At 41.2% G+C, this 23,861-nt stretch overlaps 2 protein-coding genes across 2 annotated transcripts in view; one reads left to right on the top strand and one right to left on the bottom strand.

The window, feature by feature from the left end:
• SLC25A21 (solute carrier family 25 member 21) overlaps positions 1-23,861 on the bottom strand; it is a 230,130-nt gene that overhangs the window by 69,210 nt on the left and 137,059 nt on the right. The window lies entirely within an intron of this gene.
• Positions 6,977-7,996, top strand: LOC148593849 (uncharacterized). The gene has a single exon (XM_088529367.1). The coding sequence runs from the start codon at positions 6,977-6,979 to the stop codon at positions 7,994-7,996; it is 1,020 nt and encodes a 339-aa protein (XP_088385493.1).

The following is a 23,861-nucleotide window of genomic DNA, read 5'->3' on the forward strand; positions in this document are numbered from 1 at the left end:
AATTACACAAGACTCCTATGTTAAGGCAGGTATAATCAATGTGGCATCTTAATCTGAATCCTGATCATTACTTACAAACTACTATACAAAAAGAAAAGCAAGAAAGCAAGCCGAGCTCTGAAAATGCTCCGAGTGATCCAGATCTGCTCATGGTAGATTTCCTGACATCAGAGATGGTATCACTGGTAAGGTCCCCTAAGGGAGAAAGGCTCCCAAAAATGATAGGGTTCCAGCTACCCTTCTGCAGCCTCCAAAGCAACCAAACCCAACATAAGAAAGCAATTTTCCCTGCACTATTCCTTTCCCACCCCTCCTTGAAGCCACAGCCTTCTTTGAGACAAACCATATCCACGGTGCAGCACTACATCATGTCTTTACATTTAGCTAAGTAGTCACAGAGTATTTATCCATGTTAAAATGCTCTGAGATTTAGTCTTCTTTGTGCTGAATTAGAAAAAGCATGGACAGTTTTTCTTATAGATCTCCTAGATTATAGAAATGGCCTGATCAGGATCCCTTGCTAAGGTTCCCTTAAACACACTGAGGGGGCATGAACTGACGAGTGGTCGCTGGACGCCAGAGGCCTAATAGGTGGGAAAAGTGCCCAGTTTTTCCTGTTCCCCCTCAGGCCTGCGTGGGACGGAGCGCTGCCCTCCCTCGCTGTGGTAACGCAGAGCGCACCCAACTCCTCCAGCCCAGTGAGTCACGCTGAGCTGTGCCGGGTGACTTGGGCAGTGGCTGCTGCTCTTCTCATCTCAGCAAAACAGAGGAATTTTGCCACTGTGCTCTTGTAATTCATCACTGTCATTTTTCTTCTGCTCTGTACAGCAAGAGCAACATTCACTGCACTTCTGTCTTAACTGGACAGGAAAATACTATTGCATTAACAAGCAAATAACATACAGCAATAATATTACTTCCCTTTTGAGAATTTGCCATTCTGGCTCCTTGGCATCATCATACGAGGCTATGTAGGGGGACATTGTACAGGGGGGTGCCTCTGACCGTCCTTAACCTGGACTGAAAAGGCTGACATGCAGAATCACTGAATTTCGGTAAACAACTTTTAAGGAAGTGTCTCCTGTACTTGAGGAAGTTCCTAGGACTGAGATGCTGTTTTTAAATCTTGCGGTTAGACGCTTGGATACGGCTTAGCAACCTATGATATGTTAGCACATTAATGCTTGTAACCAATTACTGATGCTCTGCCGAGATGTTGCTATGCTAATTGCTATATATTGTGATACGTAACGCGAAATAAACGAAGTCAGTTCCAGCTTCTATGAAGTTGCTGTCTGGCATTCCTGACCCGCTCCAAGCTGCAACAAGTGGCGCCCGAACAGGGACCAGAACAGGGTCCAGTACAGGAACTTGGCACAACGGTGCGGGATTCCGGAGGACGACGTATGGGTGCAGCCGAGTGATCCGACCAAGAAGGTGGACCGGAGCGGGTAAGCCGGCCGTGAATGCGCACACGGGAAGACGGCGTGGGGTAACGGCTAGAAGCAGAATTCCCAGTGCACGTGTACATGGAGCGAGAAGCTGCTGAACAACTGCTGCTGGAGTTATTAGCAAAAAGGGAGGCAGCAGTGAGCACGAAGAAGCTGTATGAGTTGATTAAGTGGGCAAGGGGGAAAGGACATTTAAAGGAGCCACAACTTGTTTTTAGTATAACAGAGTGGCGTGAGACAGGGGACTCATTATGGGAAGCCACTCTGGAGGGCAACAAAACTGCCAAAGAACTGGGTCAAACTTGGCGCGAGGTGGCGAATCAGCTCAAGTGTATGCAGGCTGAAAAGAAAATGGTAGCAGCTGCGACGCAGATGCTGCAAGGGGAGGAATCGTCTCCCGAGGGATTGGCAGTGCAGAAGGGCCCCCTTGGACGAGGCGCTACTGCAGTCCCAAAGAGCACCGCCAAGGAGTTGATTGACAGCGTTCTCGGAGGCGGGTCGTCGCAATCTCAGCGTCCCTCGGAGCCACCACCTTTACCACCGGAACCTGTGCCAGCCGGATCGACCGCGACTCCCGAATCGCCAGACCAGCCAACCGCGACTCCCGAATCGCCAGACCAGCCGTCGGCGCCACCACCCCCAGCAGGGGCAGCTGGGAATAGACCACAGGAGCAACCGCCGGAGCGAAGCCGGGACCGACCCTCTGATAAACTGTTCCGAGAAGCCTCTAGAGCACTGGTTCAAGCTCAGGCAGATGGGCGAGCAACAGATGGGGGGTGGTCTGGGGCTTCCGAGGGGCGTTCGGGTCCGCGGGTTTCCTCTTCGCGTTGGTCTGGGGTTATCAGGGATGCGATTCTGGAGGGTCAATGGGAGCCGGCTATGAGGGTAGCGTGCCCGGTAACCTTTGAGCCGGATGGTCAAGGGGGGGCAGCGGGTAAATGGGATCCGTTTGATTGGAAAATTTTGAGTCAATTAAGGGATACGGTCGTGCGTTGGGGGATCAAAGGCGAGCCCTCCAGACAAATGCTATCCTACATTTTTAACAGCGATATGCTTCTTCCTAGTGATTGTCAACAAATCGCAAAATTAATTTTGACACCGGGTCAGTTACTGTTATGGGAAAGACAGTGGGCAGCTCACGCGGCACGTGAATGCGCTGTGCCGCGGGGGCAGAATGACCCATTGTTTAATTTACGGCCCGAAACGGTCATAGGACAGGGAAACTTCGCGGATGTGGGGGTGCAGATGCAGTATCCTCCTATTCTTTTGAGGCTCGTGACACAGACCGCCTTATCAGCGTTTATGTCTTTACCAGAGGAAAAGAAGGGGCCGTCTTTTGTAAATGTTAAACAGGGTGTGAACGAGCCCTTTGGTGAGTTTGTGGATCGTTTGCTTAAAGCTTTAGAGGAGATGGATGCGCTAGATGAAAGAACTAGGAGGCTTATGGCGCAGTCCTTAGCAGTTGAGAATGCTAATAAACGAACTAGGGATGTGCTGGTGACATTGCCTCAGGGAGTGTCCCTTGAGGAGATGCTTGAAGAGATCGTTCGTCGGGGTGTGGGAAACCCAGGAGCATTTTTAGGGACTCGGGTAGAGCAGGCATTGCTTGATTCAGCCGCTCAGCAGGCGCAAGCGACCCGAGTGTTAGCGGCGGCACTGCAACCCCTTGTGGGAAAGGGACAGAGGAAACGGCCGAGTGATGATGGCCCTAAGTGCTTCCGGTGTGGTCGTCGAGGACATATTCGGAAGAATTGTGATGAAGGGCGTGTTTGGTGCCCCCGATGTCAGACAGACACTCATTCCCAAAAGGCGTGCCGATCAGCCCCTGGTACTGTCTTTTCGGGAAACGGGAATGTGAGCGCGAACCCTGCCCGCGCGAGGAGAACAATGGTGCAGGGGGGGAGCTCTGGCTGCCTGCCACAAGGGGAAGCCTGGGCATTGACCTGGCAGCCGCAGTAAGCATCTGTCTACAAGATGCCTCCCCCGTGCGAATTCCTTCCCAGTTTAAAGGCTTACCTTGGTCAGGGAAAAGAATTGGGGGGTTGATATTGGGTCGATCTTCGGCGGGAATGTCTGGTATTTTTGTAATACCTGGGATTATTGATTCGGATTCGGAAGGGGTAATCGAAATGGTGGTATACACATTGACCCCACCGGTAACTATTGCTAAAGGTAGTAAATTGGCTCAATTAGTTCCTTTGCAGAATTTGTTAGGGGCTATTAATCCCCAAGCAGCTTCATTGCCGCCACAGAAGCAAAAAGGTTTTGGGTCCACAGGAGGACAAGCCCTCTTAACTCTAAACATGAAACATAGGCCATTAGTGAAGGTGCAAGTGAGTTTCCGGGGCCAAAGCGTGTGCTGTCAAGGGTTGATGGACACTGGTGCAGATTGCACCATTGTCTCAAGCGAGTGTTGGCCACGGCATTGGCCAAAAAGGATAGCCGCAGCGTGCATTGGAGGTGTAGGCGGGGTTCAACAAACAGAGGAAAGTGTTTACCCTGTACAGCTTACAATAGATGATCAAGTGGTTAGCACTCACGTGTCTATCCTGCCGTTGCCTGCTCCTATTCAAATGTTGATTGGCAGGGAGTGCATGGCTCAGCTAGGAGTGGTTCTCTCAACTGCGTCAAGACAGGGTTTTCCTTAGCGGCTACTGTTGAGCAGCCCGTTGCTATCACCTGGATAACAGAAGACCCTGTCTGGGTGGAGCAGTGGCCGCTAACGAAGGAGAGGCTGCAAATAGCGGAAGAGTTAGTAGAGGAACAGTTAAAGGCAGGTCATTTGGTGCCCTCCACTAGCCCATGGAATACACCGATCTTTGTTATTCCTAAGAAGTCAGGGAAGTGGAGGTTACTTCATGATCTTCGTGCAGTTAATCAACAGATGCAGGCGATGGGGGCTTTACAGCCCGGCCTGCCTTCTCCTTCTATGATCCCGGAAAGTTGGTACTTGTTGATAATTGACTTAAAAGATTGTTTCTATACCATTCCACTGCAGGCCCAGGACTCCGTCCGCTTTGCATTTACGCTACCATCCATAAATAGGGCAGCACCTGCTAGGCGTTATCAGTGGGTAGTGTTACCCCAAGGAATGAAGAACAGTCCGACAATGTGTCAATTGTTTGTGGCCGCGGCCCTGCAGCCATTGCGTACACAGTGGCCACATACATTGATCTATCATTATATGGATGATATCCTTTTTGCACGAGCAGAACCTATTACGGTAAAAGAGGAGGAAGTAATTTCAAAGGCCCTTCGGGAGCGAGGGTTGCAAATTGCACCTGAAAAGGTACAACGTACTCAGCCTTGGAAGTACTTGGGTTGGCTTATATCAGAGGCTACCATTAGGCCACAGAAAGTAGAATTGAAAGTGAGCCTGCGCACGTTGTCTGATGTGCAAACCTTTATGGGGGATTTGCAATGGGTACGGTCTGTCCTAGGTATTAGCAATGATGAGATTGCACCATTAGTGCCTTTACTAAAAGGTACTGACCCAGCGACGCCAATCAGCCTGACAGAGCAGCAACAACAGTGCCTTCGGAATCTCTCCCAGGTCTTGTCTCAGCGGTTAGCCTACCGCCGGAGGTTGGACCTCGGTATAACCTTACTACTGTTAAAGGGGCCGACTAGTTACGCTGCTGTAATTAGTCAGCTCATTAAAGAAAAAGGGGGAGAGACACAGGTATCGGTGCTAGAATGGGTATTCCCTGCAGTGCGTCCAAAAACAGCTATTGCGACACCCTTTGAGATTCTGGGATCTCTAATTCGGAAAGGTAGGGATCGGGTCGTAGCGATTGCAGGGGAAGAACCGAACATGATAGGTCTACCGATACAAAAGGGAGATTTAGAGTGGGCAATTAGGCACTCGACAGCTCTGCAGTTGGCGTTGTTGGATTTTTCAGGGGACATAATGTCGCGCCCAGTGTCGGGGAAAATCGGTCACTTGTTAAACAGTTATGATTGGGTCGAACGCCCTAAGCGATCCAAGCGACCATTGCCAGATGCGGTAACGGCTTTCACAGATGCAGGTAAAAAATTGCGCTTGGCTGCAATTACCTGGCAGGATGGAGATCGATGGGAGTCTCAGACTTTATCCGCGGAGGAGAAGGATTCCCTTCAAACCTTGGAATTGAAAGCAGTAGTTTGGGCCTTCACCAAGTGGGTGTCGGTACCCTTGAATGTGGTCACTGACTCCTTATACGTAGCAGGAGTGGTAGACCGAATAGAAGGTGCCTTGATTAAGGCCATGGAGGATCAGCGATTGGGAAAGTTGTTCCTTCAATTAAGGAAGGCGATTATGATGAGGACTGAGTCTTACTGCGTGATACATATCCGTAGTCACACATGGGAACTAGGCCTAGGGGAAGGGAATGCCCGAGCAGATAGGTTGGTGAGTGTAGCCCCTCGGATGGGACCATTCAATCGGTTTGAAGCGGCAAGAGTGGGTCATGGAATGTTGCATACTAACGCTAAGGGTTTGGCAAGGCAGTTTGGGGTATCATTGGAAGATGCACGGGGAATTGTGCAGGCGTGCCCACAGTGTAGCCACCATGGTCCAGGATTGGGTATCGGGGTCAATCCGAGAGGACTGAGGGCCTTAGAGCTGTGGCAAATGGACGTCACTCATGTGTCGAGCTTTGGAAGATTGAAATATGTCCATGTTTGTGTGGATACCTTTTCTAAGGTCATATGGGCAACGGCACAGCCTGGAGAGAAGGCCATACACGTAAAAAAGCATTTGTTAACATGCTTTGCAGTCTTGGGGGTACCTGAAAAGATTAAGACTGACAATGGCCCTGCGTATATTAGTCAGACACTCCGTCATTTCTGTGATACCTGGGGGGTGGAGCACAGTACGGGTATTCCGCACTCCCCTACGGGACAAGCAGTGGTAGAACGAGCCCATCGAACCTTGAAAGAGTATCTGGGAAAATTTGAAGACATTTCTGACCCAAAAGAGCGCCTTTCTGTTGTTCTCTTTGTGTTAAATCATCTGTGTATTTTTGGTACGGAGGAAGTGCCCCCTATTGTCAAACACACGCAGTGTGTTCCTCCCGTGGAAACCAGAATGTGGGTGCGATTTCGAAACCCGAAAACTGGAATCTGGGAGGGTCCTGCTGAGGTGCTGTTCCTCGGCAGGGGTTACATGTGTGTTTCTACCATTTCAGGTCCCCTGTGGGTGCCCAGCAGGTGGACGAAGGTAGCGGAGGGGCCGACGCCATCCACGCAAGATGAAAACATTTCTGGTACTGATTCTCGCGGGCCTTAGTGTCTGTGAGTGGGAGGCTTCGGTACTCCACCCACGGCTGTTCGACCCTCGGCAAAATATATGGGTAACATTAGCCAGAGAGCTAAATACGACACAATTTTGTACTAGCTTAGCGACACCCAGCACACCTTTTGTGACCTGTCTGGTAGGGGTCCCACTTGATGACAGTGAAGCTGCGGTTTTTGCGGCTCACTATGATGACAGTTGTAAGAATGCAAATAGCAAATGGTGTGACTATAAGAATATGTCTGTCGTGATGTCGCAGTTCGAGTGGTGGGTTAACGGCCAGCAGGATCTGGATAACCCGCCACAGGAGTTAGAATTGCTAGATTCTCTTAATGCTACTGCTTGTGCTTTCTTAGATACCAGCGCCGAGGCAGTGCCACTGCCTTGGCCAATGCGTTTATCTAATAATACCACCCCCGTAGATCCGATTGGCAATAGTTTAAGTTGGGAAAACTGGTGTGCCGGGTCCGTCCCTGAGGTTAAAGGTAATGCCCTGCCTCGTAAACTTCCTCCCGGATATTTTCTTATATGCGGAAATCGAGCCTGGGCTGGCATTCCAGCCCAGCCTATGGGAGGACCTTGCACAATCGGTCACCTTAGTATGATATGGCCACATGGGCCTCCTGGGAGCCGGAAAATAGCAGTTAGGCGACGAAGGAGTACAAAGGTTACTGTAGGTAGTGATTGCAATGATGATGTTAGTTTATGGAATGATTGGGAAATAATTTTTGCCTCCTTTTTTGTGCCGGGAGTGTCAGCTGCCCGAGCTCACAGGAATATTGAACGTCTTGCATGCTGGGCAGTTAAGCAGGCAAACGCAACCAGTATTGTGCTTAGTGAGTTGTCAGATGATTTAACCCAGGTACAACACGCTGTACTGCAAAACCGTGCCGCTATTGATTTCCTGCTTCTTGCTCACGGGCATGGGTGTCAGGACTTTGACGGAATGTGCTGCATGGACCTGCAAGATCACTCAGCAGCTATACATCGACAACTCCACGACTTGATCAAACATACGGAGAAAGTAACAAAAGATGTTGGGTTTTTCGGACTCGATGGGTTAACTGACTTGTTTGGAATCGGGGGAGGGATGAAATCGTTGGTGAAATCGCTACTAATGTTGTTACTATGGGGACTGTTGCTTGTAGTTGGTTTAATGATCACTTGGACCTGTTTACGCGCTTTAATATCACGTTTGTTAACTGCCTTGTCACATAATCCGAATCTGACACCTCAAGGTTGGCTTGCTTCTCGGGGACATTTGATCTAAAGAAAAAGGGGGAAATGTAGGGGGACATTGTACAGGGGGGTGCCTCTGACCGTCCTTAACCTGGACTGAAAAGGCTGACATGCAGAATCACTGAATTTCGGTAAACAACTTTTAAGGAAGTGTCTCCTGTACTTGAGGAAGTTCCTAGGACTGAGATGCTGTTTTTAAATCTTGCGGTTAGACGCTTGGATACGGCTTAGCAACCTATGATATGTTAGCACATTAATGCTTGTAACCAATTACTGATGCTCTGCCGAGATGTTGCTATGCTAATTGCTATATATTGTGATACGTAACGCGAAATAAACGAAGTCAGTTCCAGCTTCTATGAAGTTGCTGTCTGGCATTCCTGACCCGCTCCAAGCTGCAACAAGGCTAGGCAGCTGTACTGAAAAGACAGAAATGGGTCTTTTTACATTCTTTTTTTCCTCTTGGGATGTAGTTCGGGGAATGTTACCTCTGATGGTAAAGTTTAAGTTTTTTATCTCTAGTGCTGCTTGTTGCCAGGTTTTCTGATCTTCTGGGGCAAATGTTCACGAGGTCAGGCAGTGAATTGGAGCAGAGAAAACAGGCAAAACCAATCCAATCTGAACTTTGGCTATTAACCCAGACTTTTTTATTATTTGTCATAAATTCAAGATGCAGCTGGATGCATGGTTACAGCTTACACCAAAACTAATGTGGTACTACTGTAATACTAATGCACTAATTTAAGTAATTTATCCAATTTTTCTGATAAAGTCTGATCTATATTTTATACCAAAGTTCTTAGCATAGTAACTACAATATAACTACACATCAATCAGTGAAATCTGTTCCGTCGGAACCTGAGAAATATATAGGACAAGGGTATAAGACAGGTAGGAACAAGTGGGACTGGGTATAGGGCAGGTAGGATGGATGTGGGCAGGACTGGCAAAAAAGGGGCAGGCATTGGTGTTGTGTAGAAGAGAAGAACGGACAGAATTTGCGAGCTAGAATGTGAAAAGAAGAGCAAGAAGAAATGGGAGGCTGGAAGCAGAAGTGGCAACATAGGAAGATGGAAATTACCTGTGCCAGGAGCTACAATACTTTGTACACGTGTGTTATGATACATTCTGAAAAATAAATGTATTCTATAATTTATCAGCAGAATTGTTTCAAAAAAATTGTTCTCTGCCTTTCTGTGGTTTGTTTTTGAAGTGACAGGCTTGTCCTGTGATATTACTTGGAGGAAACTTTCAAAGTTGTCACAAAAGAGAATTCTTGAGTCAGATATGTAGAAACAAAAATGCACAACATAAAACTGTATACATATATTTTTTCATAAGATCTTTCTTCATTATGTCTACGAGACAGAAGATAGGCTGTGAATGAATCAGGTTGCTTCAGGAAGAAGTTGTCACAATTAGTATATAATATGCAGAAGAAGTTAAATGGGGTCATGTGGCCCACGTTACTGAAGAGACTCATTACTGAGTTGTGCAGTTTTCTGAAACCTGATGGCTTTCTATTCAGACATAGTAAGTGATTATGGTTCACACGTATACAACAGTGAATATTTCTCAGAGTTTGTCATTACTAAAATTACTAGTCTTAAATTCATTTTAAAAAGTTTTATATTACACTTCTAAACATATCAGAATGTACATTCTACATAAACAATTTATGTTTACTTTGTCATATATTACATATTGCCTCTTCTCCCTCTAGCCTTTGTGAAGGTTCCTGTTCTGACAGCATTTTAGCATCGATTCTTCAGACTAAATCTAAATTTACAAAGAAATAATCATAATATCATGTAAATTCACTTATATTTTTGTTATTTCTACTTCTTCATTTACTAAGAGTTGTTATTCTCAGCTTCCACAGGGAGGAGTAATTTAAAAAAACCTACCAACAAATGGAATAAAAGAAAAAGAAGCCATATATCCAAACATTACTTTTATTATTTTACCTTTTTTTTCCTTAAAAAAAATATAATCAAGTCTAAGGGATAAGAACTGTTTTCTTCATAAGAAATTTGCAAATTGTTATTAGAAGACCAATCGGATTTCCTGAACAGTTCATTTATAAACCAGGAACTATCTATTAATATATGGAATGCATGGATAATGCCAGTGGGAAAATTCTTTTCTGTAGGTAACAGGGTGGCAAGGATTCTTATTAGTAATGTATGATACTCGTCTCCAGCCTAATAGGCACTAGAATTCATCAAATGCTTTAGCTCTGGGCAATTTTTATATTTTTTACATAAACACCAAACCAGTAACTAAAGAAAAACTGAACAGACTTAAAAATATATAAATTATAAATAATCAAAATAAATCATTTAATCCTGCCTGTCAGGTAGTGGTAATAATTTACCAAGCTTTTTTTTTTTTTTGTCAGATTTTTCCATATGTACAGCTAATCTAAACTTTGAAAGTGAAGAGCTAGTCAGCGCTTGACAAGCTGAATTACTGCGTCTATCAGCATTAAGGCAATGCTGCACAGTGACATCTCCCCAGTAGGTAAACTGCCTCTGAGACTAATGTGTCTTCACTTATTACTTCACTCTTCTTTGGCTAAGCTCTGAAATACCAAGTGACGCAAATATCTTGTCTTCAACATCATTTAAAACCTGTTGCAATACAGAACGAAAAGCACAGAGAGAAAGGTCTTGTCAAAATGCAGGATCAACAGCTCTCTGTAATGTGATCCCTCCCTGCACCGTAATCTCCATTTTATTTTGCCTAATGAGGCAGGAGGTAAAACCGTTGACTTGATCAAATTCAGATGGCAGCCCTGGAGGATGAGCCCCCCGCTGCACTCCCGGCCCGACACCCTTTGTTACCTCCAAGCGAGCTGAGACCAGGCTGTGAACCATGTAAATAGGAGGCTTCCAGGTTAATGAAAAGCTGCAACACCACTCCAAATCGGGACGGAGTTGAGCTTTTCTAATCCGCAGAAGCTTTCATGAAACCCAGTAATAAAGCTTAACGAATGCTGGTCAGTCTGAGCCTTGCAACTAGACACTGGACAAAGCCTAATAGTTTCCTTATAAAAATTCCCTTTTTCTTCTACAGCCGCTGATCAGCATACGTTATTAAAATTATATAAATTGGTTTTCATATTACAAGATTAAATATATCAATTAAAAATGATGTGCTGGCAAATGGTAGTTAATGTTTCTTATAAACTGATGTTTTTATTAGGTGATGGCATGTCTCATGTTCCATTTCATTACTTATCTGCCAAGGAGTTTCTTTCAACACCAAATCAGAATCAACATGCTATAATCATGGAACACATTCAACTTAAGTCCATGTGCTTGGTTTGTGCTGCTATGTGCAAGAATGTAGATAAAAAACATTATTTGTGAATGAAGCTGTAAGTGCATTAAAAACTCACAACAATTAATAAATTCCTAAAATTAGAGATTTTCAGGTGGTCAGTATAATTGCTGCTTCCAGTATAACTATATACTCTAAAGGAATTATCAACTGCAAAATGGGAAATGTTTCCAGCTGCTGACACAGACAAATACTTTATAATGCGGAAACGTAAAAACTGTCTACATTATCTTTCAGTGTATACTATAATTTACAGTCTTTTGCCTGAAGGAGATGAAAATTGGATTCACCAATTTTACTTCTAGCTGTCACTTTAAAAACTAGAATGTGAGAAGATCTCTTATTTAAAATTATGTTTACAGTGAGTATAGAGAGGCAGGGAGAGACATGGTATATTAATTTAGGCTTAGTGAGTGCATAGCCTTTTGTTTAACATTGAGAGTGAAGTGGGGAGGGGGACTCAAACATGCTGACAAACGATGATGCAGATACAAGAAGTGGGTAAGATATACATAAAAATACCTCAGTGTGTCTCTGGAGTTTCATTAAAAAGTTTGACTACATTTCTCAGTTTGGGTTGTCTGAATTTTTTCAACATGTGAAGCATTCCACATTATAAAAATATATGTATTAACACAGACAGAAAACATTAAAACAGCAAGATATAGCAGGAAAAAAGTGTATCATTTATAAGCTTGTGTATGTACATTGTCTTTACTGAAAACTTATATGAATTTAACTATCTTGAGGAAAAGCATGGCAGATTTTAGAGACTTCACATTTTTAGGTTTAACTCCTGGGTGGCTAGTCATTCGTTATTTAAAACAAATCACCTTTTTTTGTATTTAGATTTCACTGGACTGTATTCCTAAATCTGTTTTTCCCTTTCCTTAATTAGCCATTTATGATGCTACTTTTCATACATTCCAATAATCAGTTCTGAGGCCATTCATCAGGATTTGATGAAAAATTACATGTATGTGCTCAGCCTAAATTAGAATGCAATGATTTATGACATGGGTCATTCTGAAAACCTATGAGTTCTTCTCCAGCGACTTGCCAGAAATCACAACTATTACTATGGCTGTGATCTATTTATTATACAGCGTATGAGTGGTGTGTGATGTCTAATTCATTTTTAATGCGCTACAGTTTTTCTGGTTGATTTTTTGAAAGCAAGATTTACAGCTATTTAGAGTTTGACAAGAATAGTAAACTGGCGGTTTAGTTAATATGTTTTAAAATGGCTTGATTAAACTATCAGCCTGTTTGCACTCAATGTTCAAGTCAGTATTATTTTAATTGTAACTATGCTGTTAGCAGTTCTGTAAATCATATTTAATGCCTCCCTTGGGCAAAAAAACCCATGGATGTTCAATCTGATTAGCAGGGGAGAAATCCAATTCTGTTCTGTTTAGTTTGCGAAGGAGAGAGGGTAGCAATCGGGAGAGAATGAGGATCTTTCCCCTGTTCCATGATCTTCATTCCCTAGTCAAGTGACAGATTGGTCAGGTATGTTCCTGATCAGGTATGTTCCTGAATCATTCAGCTGCCAAGGTCTTACCCTTGTATTTGCTATAACAGTATAATCTGTTCCCATCCTCCCATCCTTTGGTGATATAGGAATGATAAATCACATCTATCATGCACTCAGCACAGATCACTTGCCAGTTGATCCATAAAGATTTGTCGAGTGGTGCTCACTAAAAATGACAAAACCTGAAGGTTTTCATAGCACTCATTGCACCTAAAATGCCAGCAGTGCTACTTCTTTAGAATTGCCAAGCTTCTCTCTAGCGACTTGGAGAAGGTACCAGCTGACTAGTTTCTAGGATGCATGCACACATGGCTTCATCAAGAATGTAAGTTTGTAGTCCTCAGTTAACTGCTGCTTTGTATGGCACCCAGTTCTGGTTGTGTGATATAGCAATACCCGTGCAGCTATTCTCCCCAGACATGCAGGCAGAAAGCATCTCTGCTCGTGGGAATGGGGCATCTAAGCTGTATCCAGCAAGTCCCATGTAACCAGAGGGAGGCTTCCTAGCTTTAGCACAAACTGTGATTCTTCTCAGTGCTCCTGGAGGCTGCTGCCTCAACACTGAGTTAGAATCAGGCTAAAATGCTTTTAACTATGCATGGCCTGCTGGAATTAGATTTACAATAAAACAGAATTCTTACATGCATTTTAAGTATGATATATCCCATTTAACTTCAGTCATCTTTGATTTATGCATCTATTCAGTAAGCGAGGCTCCATGTGGAACCAGTGGAGACACATGTATCTCCAAGGGCCAATTCATCCCATCCTTAGATGGGTATCAAAGATGGAATGAATTGTTCTGAATAATTATTCCTCTCTTTCCCTTGACTATAGATGGAGCTGTCTACCTTTGATACACTGCCAAGGTTCTAGCAAGTGCCCTTAAAGGAAGGTACACATTTGTCAGCAATCTGTTTTCTTACATGGCTGATTAGGTTTTGATCAATCACAAGAATATTTCATCTGAAAATACAGTAAACTTGTCATAATAGACAGCAGGTCATTTCAGCTTACCAGCAAACTACTACCAAGCGGGGCTCTATTTTCTGTGGCAGACTCCCACAATCATATTTTACTATCCCAGTGTTTTGTGAAGGTTATACCACAGAAGAAGCAATGGTGAAATTTGGGTAGGTCTACTTTGGTCTGCTCTCTTTATCCACCAGTCTGCAGTGCCAGGGATAGCTTGCAATCTCTAGAAACATGATATATTCCAGACTCTACAGGATGACAAGAAAACTGACAGATGGTCTAGCATAGAAACAAGGCAAAGGAGGAAATTCAAAGACTGCAGACTCAGTACCTGCGCACGGACAGACTTGTATATGAACAGGCAGCTAGAATAAAAGTACAGGTTTGCATGCAATCATTGTATTTGCTTGTTCACAATCTAATAAATTATGGAAAAGAGAGATAAAATAATAGGTTGTTCACCAAAAAATCAACAGTCAGATTCCAAAGCATATTCTTCAGTGCTTAACCACAAATGATTACCCATGAAACATAAAATTAATAAAATTTCATTCACCAAAAAATGAAAACAAGAATGCTCCTTCTATTAAAAATCAATGTCAGAATCATCTTATGGAGCTTATGGATACACAAGAGATATATACAGCAAAAGAGAAAAAATAAGGTTCAGGGTCTTGCAGTGTGCCACTACAAATCATCTTTCACCGTTAATGGCACTTATGGCTGTAAGTAGCATTAATGTCTCAAGAGAATTCTAGCTATATATGTATAGCTATAAACTACAGCTACACATAACAAAGGGCAACATCTTCATGAAATGTATAAAGCAGAGAAATTAGGAGCACAGAGTTTGATGCTTTGTTTGGGTGACAGCACAGAGAATGGAGCCTCAGGAGAGGCAGTGTCATGTGCGTGGACGGGCCATTTCATGTCTCTGGGTATAAACAGTGGGGAGGCTCTTTACGAGAGGGAAGACTTCATTTACTGGCAGATCAGAGCAAAAGAGAGTAAAACAAAAAAGTTGCAAAATAGCAGTCAGGATTTAAATTCCTAAGTCTTGAAAGAATATATTTGAATAACAAGTTAACTTGGATTTTATGAAGTTCATGGAATTAACAAAGGAAAGGATTTAAAAGAATTTCAAAAGGAGACCTTGTGTTACCAGACATTAGATTTTAGCTATATTATGTGTTTTTCCTTTTCCCAACTTTAATTATGATCTTCTCTGCAAAGCATAGGTCAGTGACTATATCTTTGAGCTAAAAAAAAATGTGTTTGGCTGTTATAAGAATCTTTGTAATCCCTTTTCTTTTTCCACCCCATGCTTGAGTTATGGAAGCACAACTATCTTCCCCCTTTCAGCTGCCCTTTTAAAAGACAAGTTCCACTTTCAGACACCTTGGAAGACCAGGCTTGCTTTCCAAATAAAGAAACAGTAGAAGTCAGTAGGTCCCTGAACACAGACTTCTGTAAACTAGACAGGAGTGGATTTATAATGTGTAGGTTTCTGCAGCACTGACAAATGTTCCGTGTCACGTGCACTGCACAGCCCTGTCACCTCTGTTCCAGCTCTCTCTCTCTAACTTGGGCAGAATGATTCCTTCTTCAGTTTCACTGTGCCAAAAGAAAGAGATATCTCTGGCTATATCACCTACTAGATTATTCTGATAAAATATTAGGGATGCTCTCATTTCAAAAGAAAAGCTCCTGGAACTAGCCCTAGTATTATGTGGAAGTGCTGTCCATAATTTTATTTGGGCTTAAGATGCTCATTCTTCTGGCTTTAGTTAAGTTTAGCTAGCTGTACAAGGAAGAGTGATTCAGAAGAAAGACATTATCTGAATCACGAAAATAAAAATAAATGCTCATCCCAGAAAGGTCGTTAACCCCAAACTGCTCTGCACATACTTTTTCAGCAGAGTAGATCTTAGCTCTTTAAGTGGTCTTTATCCTTAGAGCTTTAAATGCTTTTAACTTTTCCTGCTTTATGCTAAACAGAAACATTAAAAATGGGGAAAGAGCAAAACAATGATCCTTTTGTAGCACATTTACCTAATACTTCACAAAGGAATAAAACTTTTTTAACAGCAACTGAAAGCATGTTAGGATGTGACTAGTAACTATGACAGCTATAAAAGTCATAATAAGAAGACCTCAATTTAAACCATATGAGAGCAAATATATTGAGCAGTTGGAATTTATAATTACCCTGTCTACAGCAATTGTGAAAAATGAACAGCAGCACAACTAGCTGAAATTCCAGAAAGATTACAGGAATAAAATAAATGATCTATATTAAAATTTTCCCCAAACTCTATTAATACTTTTAAAAAACACCAGTTATATCCTTTGTATCCTTTGTAATCCTTTGTAATCTAATGTAATGACTTCTAAAAATATATTGTGTTCAAGTGCTTTTCCTGCACCTCTCTCATAAACATTTGATGTAGTCAATGGCAAGTGTTTTAATTAGTTAGTACTAATATTAACTAATTAATACTAATGACTGAATCAATTGTATGCCTTTGCCATTATGTTGCAAAGCCAAGGACGACATCTGGCAAGTAGAGGATGGCAGACTCCGATATTTTTGCTGAATTTACCAAAGCAACTAATAAAAATGTGCATAGCAAACTTTTTGATACAAGGGACCCAAAAGGGAAAAAAAATGAATGTTTTATCTGGCTTCAATGACGGTGCATTCATTGAATGACTCTCTTCTGAAAACACTTCCATTTGCTTTTTATGGCACCCTAGAACTGAAGCTATTATAACTGAAGCTAAACCATAACTTCTTAAATTTTCCTTCCAAACTTGCAAAAAGAGATAGCTTGTAAAATTGCCATCTTCATCAGAAACTGAAGATATGGACATAAAACCAAATAAGGGATGCAAATGCTGGGTAAAAGTCCCATAGGTTCCCCCACTGGGGACCAAAGCATTTAGATCGGGATAAAGTTGTAACATTGTTCTTAAAAATGTCTGAAGCAGTAGATAAGGAAAATACAAAATACCAGCTATACATGAGGATGATGAGCAGATACAACGATAAGAACACTTTCACTACTGATATCTACACCTTTATTCTTATGATTCTGAAAATTACCCCAAATAACCAGGGAAGAATCTCCAAGAAAGCCAAAGCTGAACACCTGCTTGGCCTATAGGCAAGTGGACTCCTCACTGCTCTTAATCATGATGTTCTTCACCAAGCTCTAAGTAAACGAAAAATGCTGTCATTATGATAACACTTGACCACTGTTGACAATAAAACATTCTGTTCTAAAAGAATCCGGCTGCTTAGCATTTCTTTCAGCTAATAAGTAGCAACAGCACTTCTCATGATTATGTGAGAAGATCTCATTTCATGAAATTTCATGGGATTTTGTTTTAGCGAAAAGCCAAAATAGAAGCGAAGGGAATGAGGCAGAAGAGGATGACCAAATGAAGAATCAAAGCCTTCACTAGGCACCTGGCAATGTCTCAAGCATTGCTGAAGGGCAGCTTCTATATAGGGACTTAAACTCCATCACTATTTCACATCTTTCACCCAAAGAACTGTGGCTTGGGACACTCTGTTGCAGATGATTTGGCACCATTTCCTGAGTTGACAACATGGACATCCAGTGAAGTATCCATGTATTTCATGAACTCAGAGAAAAGTTCTTGATCCTAAGAAAGGTCAGTGAAGATATGAACAGAGCAATCCCCTCACAGAGAAGTATGGAAGGAGATTCCCTTTTGGACAACTCTCTAAAAATGACCAGGAGTATACCTAGGTGGTATATCAAATAATGTGAAAAAAATGGACTCAACCTCTTTGAAGGTAGTAGGGGTAGTGCAGAAGTACTCCAATTTGTATATTTAGTTATGAGGGCTAATTCAGTACATCAAGGAGCACTAGTATCTCTTGAAAGAGTAAGACCGATCCCTCAGTACTTTTGACTGGAAGCCACATAAAAGATGCTTCTTTCTTTTAACAGGCTTGTGCTCTTTCTCCTTAGGACAGGGACTCTAAAGAAACCATGAAAGCTCCTAACTAAGAAAGACCTTGGCTAGTGGCGTAATGCATTTCAGTACCAGAACTTGTACTTTTGACAGGTAGAGGACTAAACTTCCTTATTGCAGGATAATAAACCATGCTGAGAAAAAGTCAAAGATAAAGTGAATTTCAGTAATGGGAGGTGGGAGAACCAGTTTGGAAAGAGAAAATACAGAGACATACTACATTGTTTGCAAGCGAAGCAGTGTGCTGACCTGGAACACCAAGAAAAGGTAAAATGCACTAAAGCATACAAAGAGAGCCTTATGCCTCCAGGGTCACAGGCTGTATGATCTTTCTTTTCTCCTTGATAACCCCAATGCAGCTAAGTGGCTACAGTGAGGGAATCTTCTAAAAACTAGCCCAAAGATGGACTAGTGTCTCTGTTAGCCTATACAAGCCTCAACAATTCAGTACCTCATGAATATTCATGTGAAGAAGAAACATTGCTGACTGAAGGTACACGGATGACCTACTCACAGAATAGGCACTACATTCCTGATCTGCTGCTATGTTTTTTTCCTTTGTGGTAGATTTAATAAGAAGGATTGAACTGCAGTCATGAGAACCCTAAGCGAAGAGAAGCCATTTACCAGGCTAATTGAGTGTTCAGGTTAAGATCAGGACCAGAGGAATGTTTGCTGGAAGGTAAATTTTTCAGGTACTTAAATAAAACAAGAAGTGGGCATGACTGTAGAAAATAAGAATCAGACTTTCACAAGTCAAATACAGTTCAAAGCCACATAAGTTAAGCAAGAGGCCATGATGTTCAAAGATGTGTGGCAAAAGCAGTAAAAAGTATCATACTGGTGGACATAAAGGACAGGTCAGAAAAAAAATAGAATAACACAGAATTAAAAAAAAACAGAGAATAAAAGAAATAACACTTCTGAGGGCAACAGTATAAAGCCCCATCTCAGACAAGGCACTGGGCATGTTCCATACATCTAGCACATGCAGGGGAGGTGCAGGAATAGAACAGCATGGGCAATGCTAAGACTTAAAGGAGATTCAGTATCTTGAGAACGTGATGCTGAGCACCTGCAGCATAAACATGGCACTCATTTTAAGAATGGATCTGACTGACACAGGATTTTTTTTTATTCCACTGATGAATAAAAACATGACCTCCCAAGAGAATTGTAGGTGTAGGGGAAAAGTTGATCTTTAGTTGCTAATGTACTTGTAATACTTGGCAGTTTCGTATTCAAGTTCTTGCTTTGTTATATTATAGTCTGTACTCAAACTATTGTACTCAACTATGCATGTTATAAAAAGGTTTTTGTCAGAATTCATACTTTAATTTTTGCCTAAAGGTTTGAGGTTTGGATAAAGAAAAAAATTGCCCTTGATCAAGGCATCTGTATGGAATCTGGGAAAGTCAGGTCCAACTCTGTCTTCAAATTCAGGCAAGGAGGAGCTTGAACTTGCTCTTTCATTTAGTTATGTGTTATGATCTTGAAGCTATGGGCCAGTATATATATATTAATATGCTAATTATATCCTGAAAGTAAAAAAAATTAACACGATTCTTCATTAATCTAAAAATGTTTCATGGATGCACATATTAACTACAGAAATTAATATTTTTCTCTACTTTGAAGCTTTTCATTGACTCACTCATTTAGCACCTGAATACTCAAGGAACACATGACTGCTTCTGAGACCATCATGCTTTACTTCAATGGCCATGAAAATGAGGACAAACAGATCAAACTATAGTGAGCTTCTGTTTAATTACATGACGGAAACCAGCACAGCTGGAGGCAATTCTTAGCAAATTGATCAGAATTCCTTTACCTTAACTACAGCTTAACTAATAAATAGACTTCCATAATTTTCTGCAATCAATCTAAATGTATTTGAGAAATTAGTGAAACATTTGATCTTGAGAAATCCAGTAAATCTTAAACACATAACTTTGAAGAATTTACATAGTTTATCTTTCTGCCAAATCAGAAAAGAATAACTGTTTATAATAAAATCTTGTTAACTAACCAAACTTTGTAGAAGCACTATGCTCATAATTCATTTTCTTTGTAACAAAATTGTATTTTTTTAAAATTCAATATTAACTTTCACTGCCATGTTTGTATATTGCTCTTTTGATTAAAGGTACTTTTGTGTCAACTCTGGAAGCAGTCATAGTAAACCCACAGAACATCTGAAAGGACTGCGTGCACACTGACACTCTTCTTTTGCCATTTTTTAAAAGTGTACTTTATCCAACAATCTAGCCATTTCTCTAGATGTATCTGTTCTTTTGATAGGGCTTTTCAAATCTTCTATGAACAAGACAATCTTGAACGGCCTTTGAACTTGGAAGCACTTGGAAAATTTAATGAAAGTAGACTCTTTTTTAATGTAATTGATCTGGCTTTCGCCTTTTCCTCGATTATTTCTGCAGTAACAGACTGGCAAAATCTGAAAGCAATAGAAACATCCTATTTGCAAATATAAACGAATATACTGAACTCTTTTTTTCTAAAAGCCCATGGTGCAATCCCTCCTAAGGGACAAAAAATAACAAGAAAAAGATGGAGTTTGAACTCAAAGCAAACATAAAAGCTTTATGTACAAAAAATCAATTACACACCCCAATTTGTTTCTACCAGCAGCCAAAGGAAAACCTGGTTAGCATGTTTCAGGATCCAAACACCTTGGATCTACATGTTTCACAAAATATTACATTATGGCTATTTCTAAGAAACAAACCAACAATTAGAGACACCTGTTAAAAGTGCCTGTGCTCTGTTCACACTTCATGTAGTATCTTAAAGTGACAGCATATTAAAATGTCAGTGCAATTCTTTTGCATTACACAAGTATTTATAACAACAGAAAGTGCAATTAAATTCTCTCTGCCTAAGTACTTGTAGCTGACTCATCTAGTCTACAAGAAAAGTATTAAAATACACTGGCATATAAAGGAAAATGTTGAAAATATATGTGCAACATTGCACAGAATAACTAAAAAACATGGACAAAGTTCAGTATCTAGATTTTAAGAAGCATACAAAAGAAATAAATTTTTACTCAAATCTGTGCCTGGAAAACTTGTGCACCATCACATAAGTCTTTAATTTTGATCTCTCCAGCATACACAAGTCTTGTTCAACTCATGTCAGAAGATTCTGAAAAGCAATTAAGTTGTATTATGGACTATACTTGAGAAACAATAGACTAAGACAGTACAGCTTCAAGCTGTTCTAACAGGTCTGTTTTATAGAGTTTGCAAATACACTGATAGTGCATTTATAACAAAGTAAAATGAACAAAGTAAAATGTACAGCTGATCACAGCAGATTGCTATGGAAAATTTTCACTTAAAAATAGACAATTTAGTTCATCATTGAATAAAAAAAATGCATTTATTATACTGAATTTCTCACAAAACCTGGCTTAAGATTCCTATGTTGTGATTTCATGCCCATGCAGATAAGGTTGGTCATACAAAACACTCCATGTTCATTTATATGCTCACCGGAGGATAAATAGCACTGCCCGGTCTTGCAACGGTACCTTTGAGAAAGGTAAAATTAGACTGCCTTTTAAAAATGTTTTAAATTTTCACATTTATTTGAAGTCATGGAGATACAGACAATCGTCGTCATAGATTTTCAAAGAAACCTTTAGATTTCATCATCCTCCAATACTGGATGTGTTTGGTTACTCAGTTACTGAGCTGCAGAACTTTGTGGAATCATAGAATCATAGAATGCTTAGGGTTGGAAGGGACCTCTAGAGATCATCTAGTCCAACCCCCCTGCATACGCAGGGACACCTAAAGCACGTGGCACAGGACTGCATCCAAGCGGGTTTTGAAGATCTCCAGAGAAGGAGACTCCACAACCTCTCTGGGCAGCCTGTAGATTTAACAATTCTGTAATTTCTGATATACTACTTTTACCCACCTGTCCTGACACATTATCCCACTTTGTACCACTCTGCAGCACAGGGAACAGAACGAACTGTTCCGCAGTTATTTCTTACAGCCTGAATGTTGCTGGATGTAATAGCAACCAATTTTAATGGGCTATAAACTGTATTACCTGAGAAGCCATAACATTTTCCCTTCTGGTACATTTCTGCTCCTTGGGTAGTAGCCTCTGGCAGAAGTATGGAGTGGACAACTGGGGCTGCTCCTCAGTACACTCTCGGTAGCCCTCAGATGCTTCGGCATAACTTTTATTTTTTTCTTTGGTTAAATATGGATATATAACATTTATGGTGTTCTTAGGAATGTTGCAAAAATTGCTTTCACAGTTTTCAGACTATATAAAGCACCAAGTATTTGAATCCTTATAATTTCTGCAGATTCACACTAGCTTCTGAAGTGGTAGTTTTATTACTCAGAAATCCCCAAACTTTACTGAAAATTCTATGACTGATATATCTCCAAAAGATGTTTTCTTCTAATACGGTTGTCCCTGCTTTCTGAAATATGACTCATCAAAACATTAGCTAACCAAAGTTATGTTTATTTTCTCTAGGTTTTATTATATTCTGGATAAGAACCATAGCCTATTTCTCAAATAAGGAGGGTTTAGAATAGCAGTCACTCAAGAAAGGTGTCTGACTAGAAGCTACTTCATCAGCACATAGTGAATTAACCTGTATGCATAGGTTTTTGGCTATTTGTCCACATCACTTGAAATTTGGTGTAATTGCATGCAAATGTTTCCAAAAGCACCTGTGAATTGGCGTTGTGCTGTACCACTTTTATGATTTGCCACTCCAGACTGAAGTTTACGTTATACTTAGGCAATGTGGACTGTGGGCCAAGCTTTTCAAAGCTCGTTTTTGTTGTTGCACTGCACTTGGCCTAGTCAAGAACAGTGGAACTGTTTTAGCCTCAGTACACATAACAACTGCAGGAGTTGTTCTAATTGATCCTGAATTCCTATTAGCCACAAGGGTCTGCCTTGGCAACCACAAACAGTTGAGTATAAAAGACATTTTGACCATTGACTTCTTTCCAGAATTACCTATTCTCATATAAGAGTTTGTGAGCAACAGGTGAAGTAGAGCCATTAATTCACCTTTATACCACCTAATGATTTCTCTCCTAGTAAGAAAATCTCCTAGTGCCAAAATCCCCTTCACAGTTTCTAGAGCTGCTAGAGTAGCATACAAAGACAAGAAAAATAATTAAAATTTATCCCTTCCTCTTCAACATATTTTCTGCAATATTTCTGCATATTTTGCAGCCTTTCTATAAAGGCTGCAAAGTGAAGTACAATCTGTGTTATTAATACATCTAATTGATATCAAAACAATGATAAATCTCGCCAGAAAAGCATGTTTGGAGTTTTAATCTGTTCACTTTAGTAAATATTGATTGTTGGGCTGATAAGGGAATGGTTTGATACAACAACTTTTGTAGCAGAGCCATCTTAAGATATCCTTGTTCCTGCCAGTGTACCACTGACTCCTTATTTCCCTGGCAGAAATGGCCGTGGGTAAACTGGATCGTTGACGGACCTTAAATACAACTGCATGTTTTGAAGGCTATTCTGAAGATTGTCCTATCACACAAACTGAGGTGTAGTTTATTTACACTCAGCTGTAGCTACTAACTGTTACTCTTTAGTCTTCTCTTCCTGCATGCTTTTCTCTGGGATTATCTTGCTTCTAATGAGTAGGATGCTTTTCATTCTATTCAGAAAGCATGTGGGCAAGGTACAATCATAATCACTGTTACTTTTATTATTTTTGATGATTTGTCATAAAAGTCAGAACACTGGACTGAACAGGACTTGCTGAATCACTGAATTCACTCCCTTCAACCACAGGTAGCTATGCAGGTATGCCCTTTAATGCCTATATGTGTCATTTTTCTCTGGAAAAGTAACTAGCTTCCACTGTAAAGACTGCAGGGTTTTCTTTGCCTCTACAATACCCATTTTGCCATGATAGCTAAAACATTGTAACTGTACTCACTAAGAATTTGCACCTGCTTATTTTTCTGCTACTATTATGTATACAAAGACAATG

Source organism: Tinamus guttatus, unplaced genomic scaffold, assembly GCF_059628265.1.
Source record: "Tinamus guttatus ecotype Peru unplaced genomic scaffold, ASM5962826v1 Tinamus_guttatus_pri_ptg000327l, whole genome shotgun sequence".
Classification (NCBI taxonomy): domain Eukaryota; kingdom Metazoa; phylum Chordata; class Aves; order Tinamiformes; family Tinamidae; genus Tinamus; species Tinamus guttatus.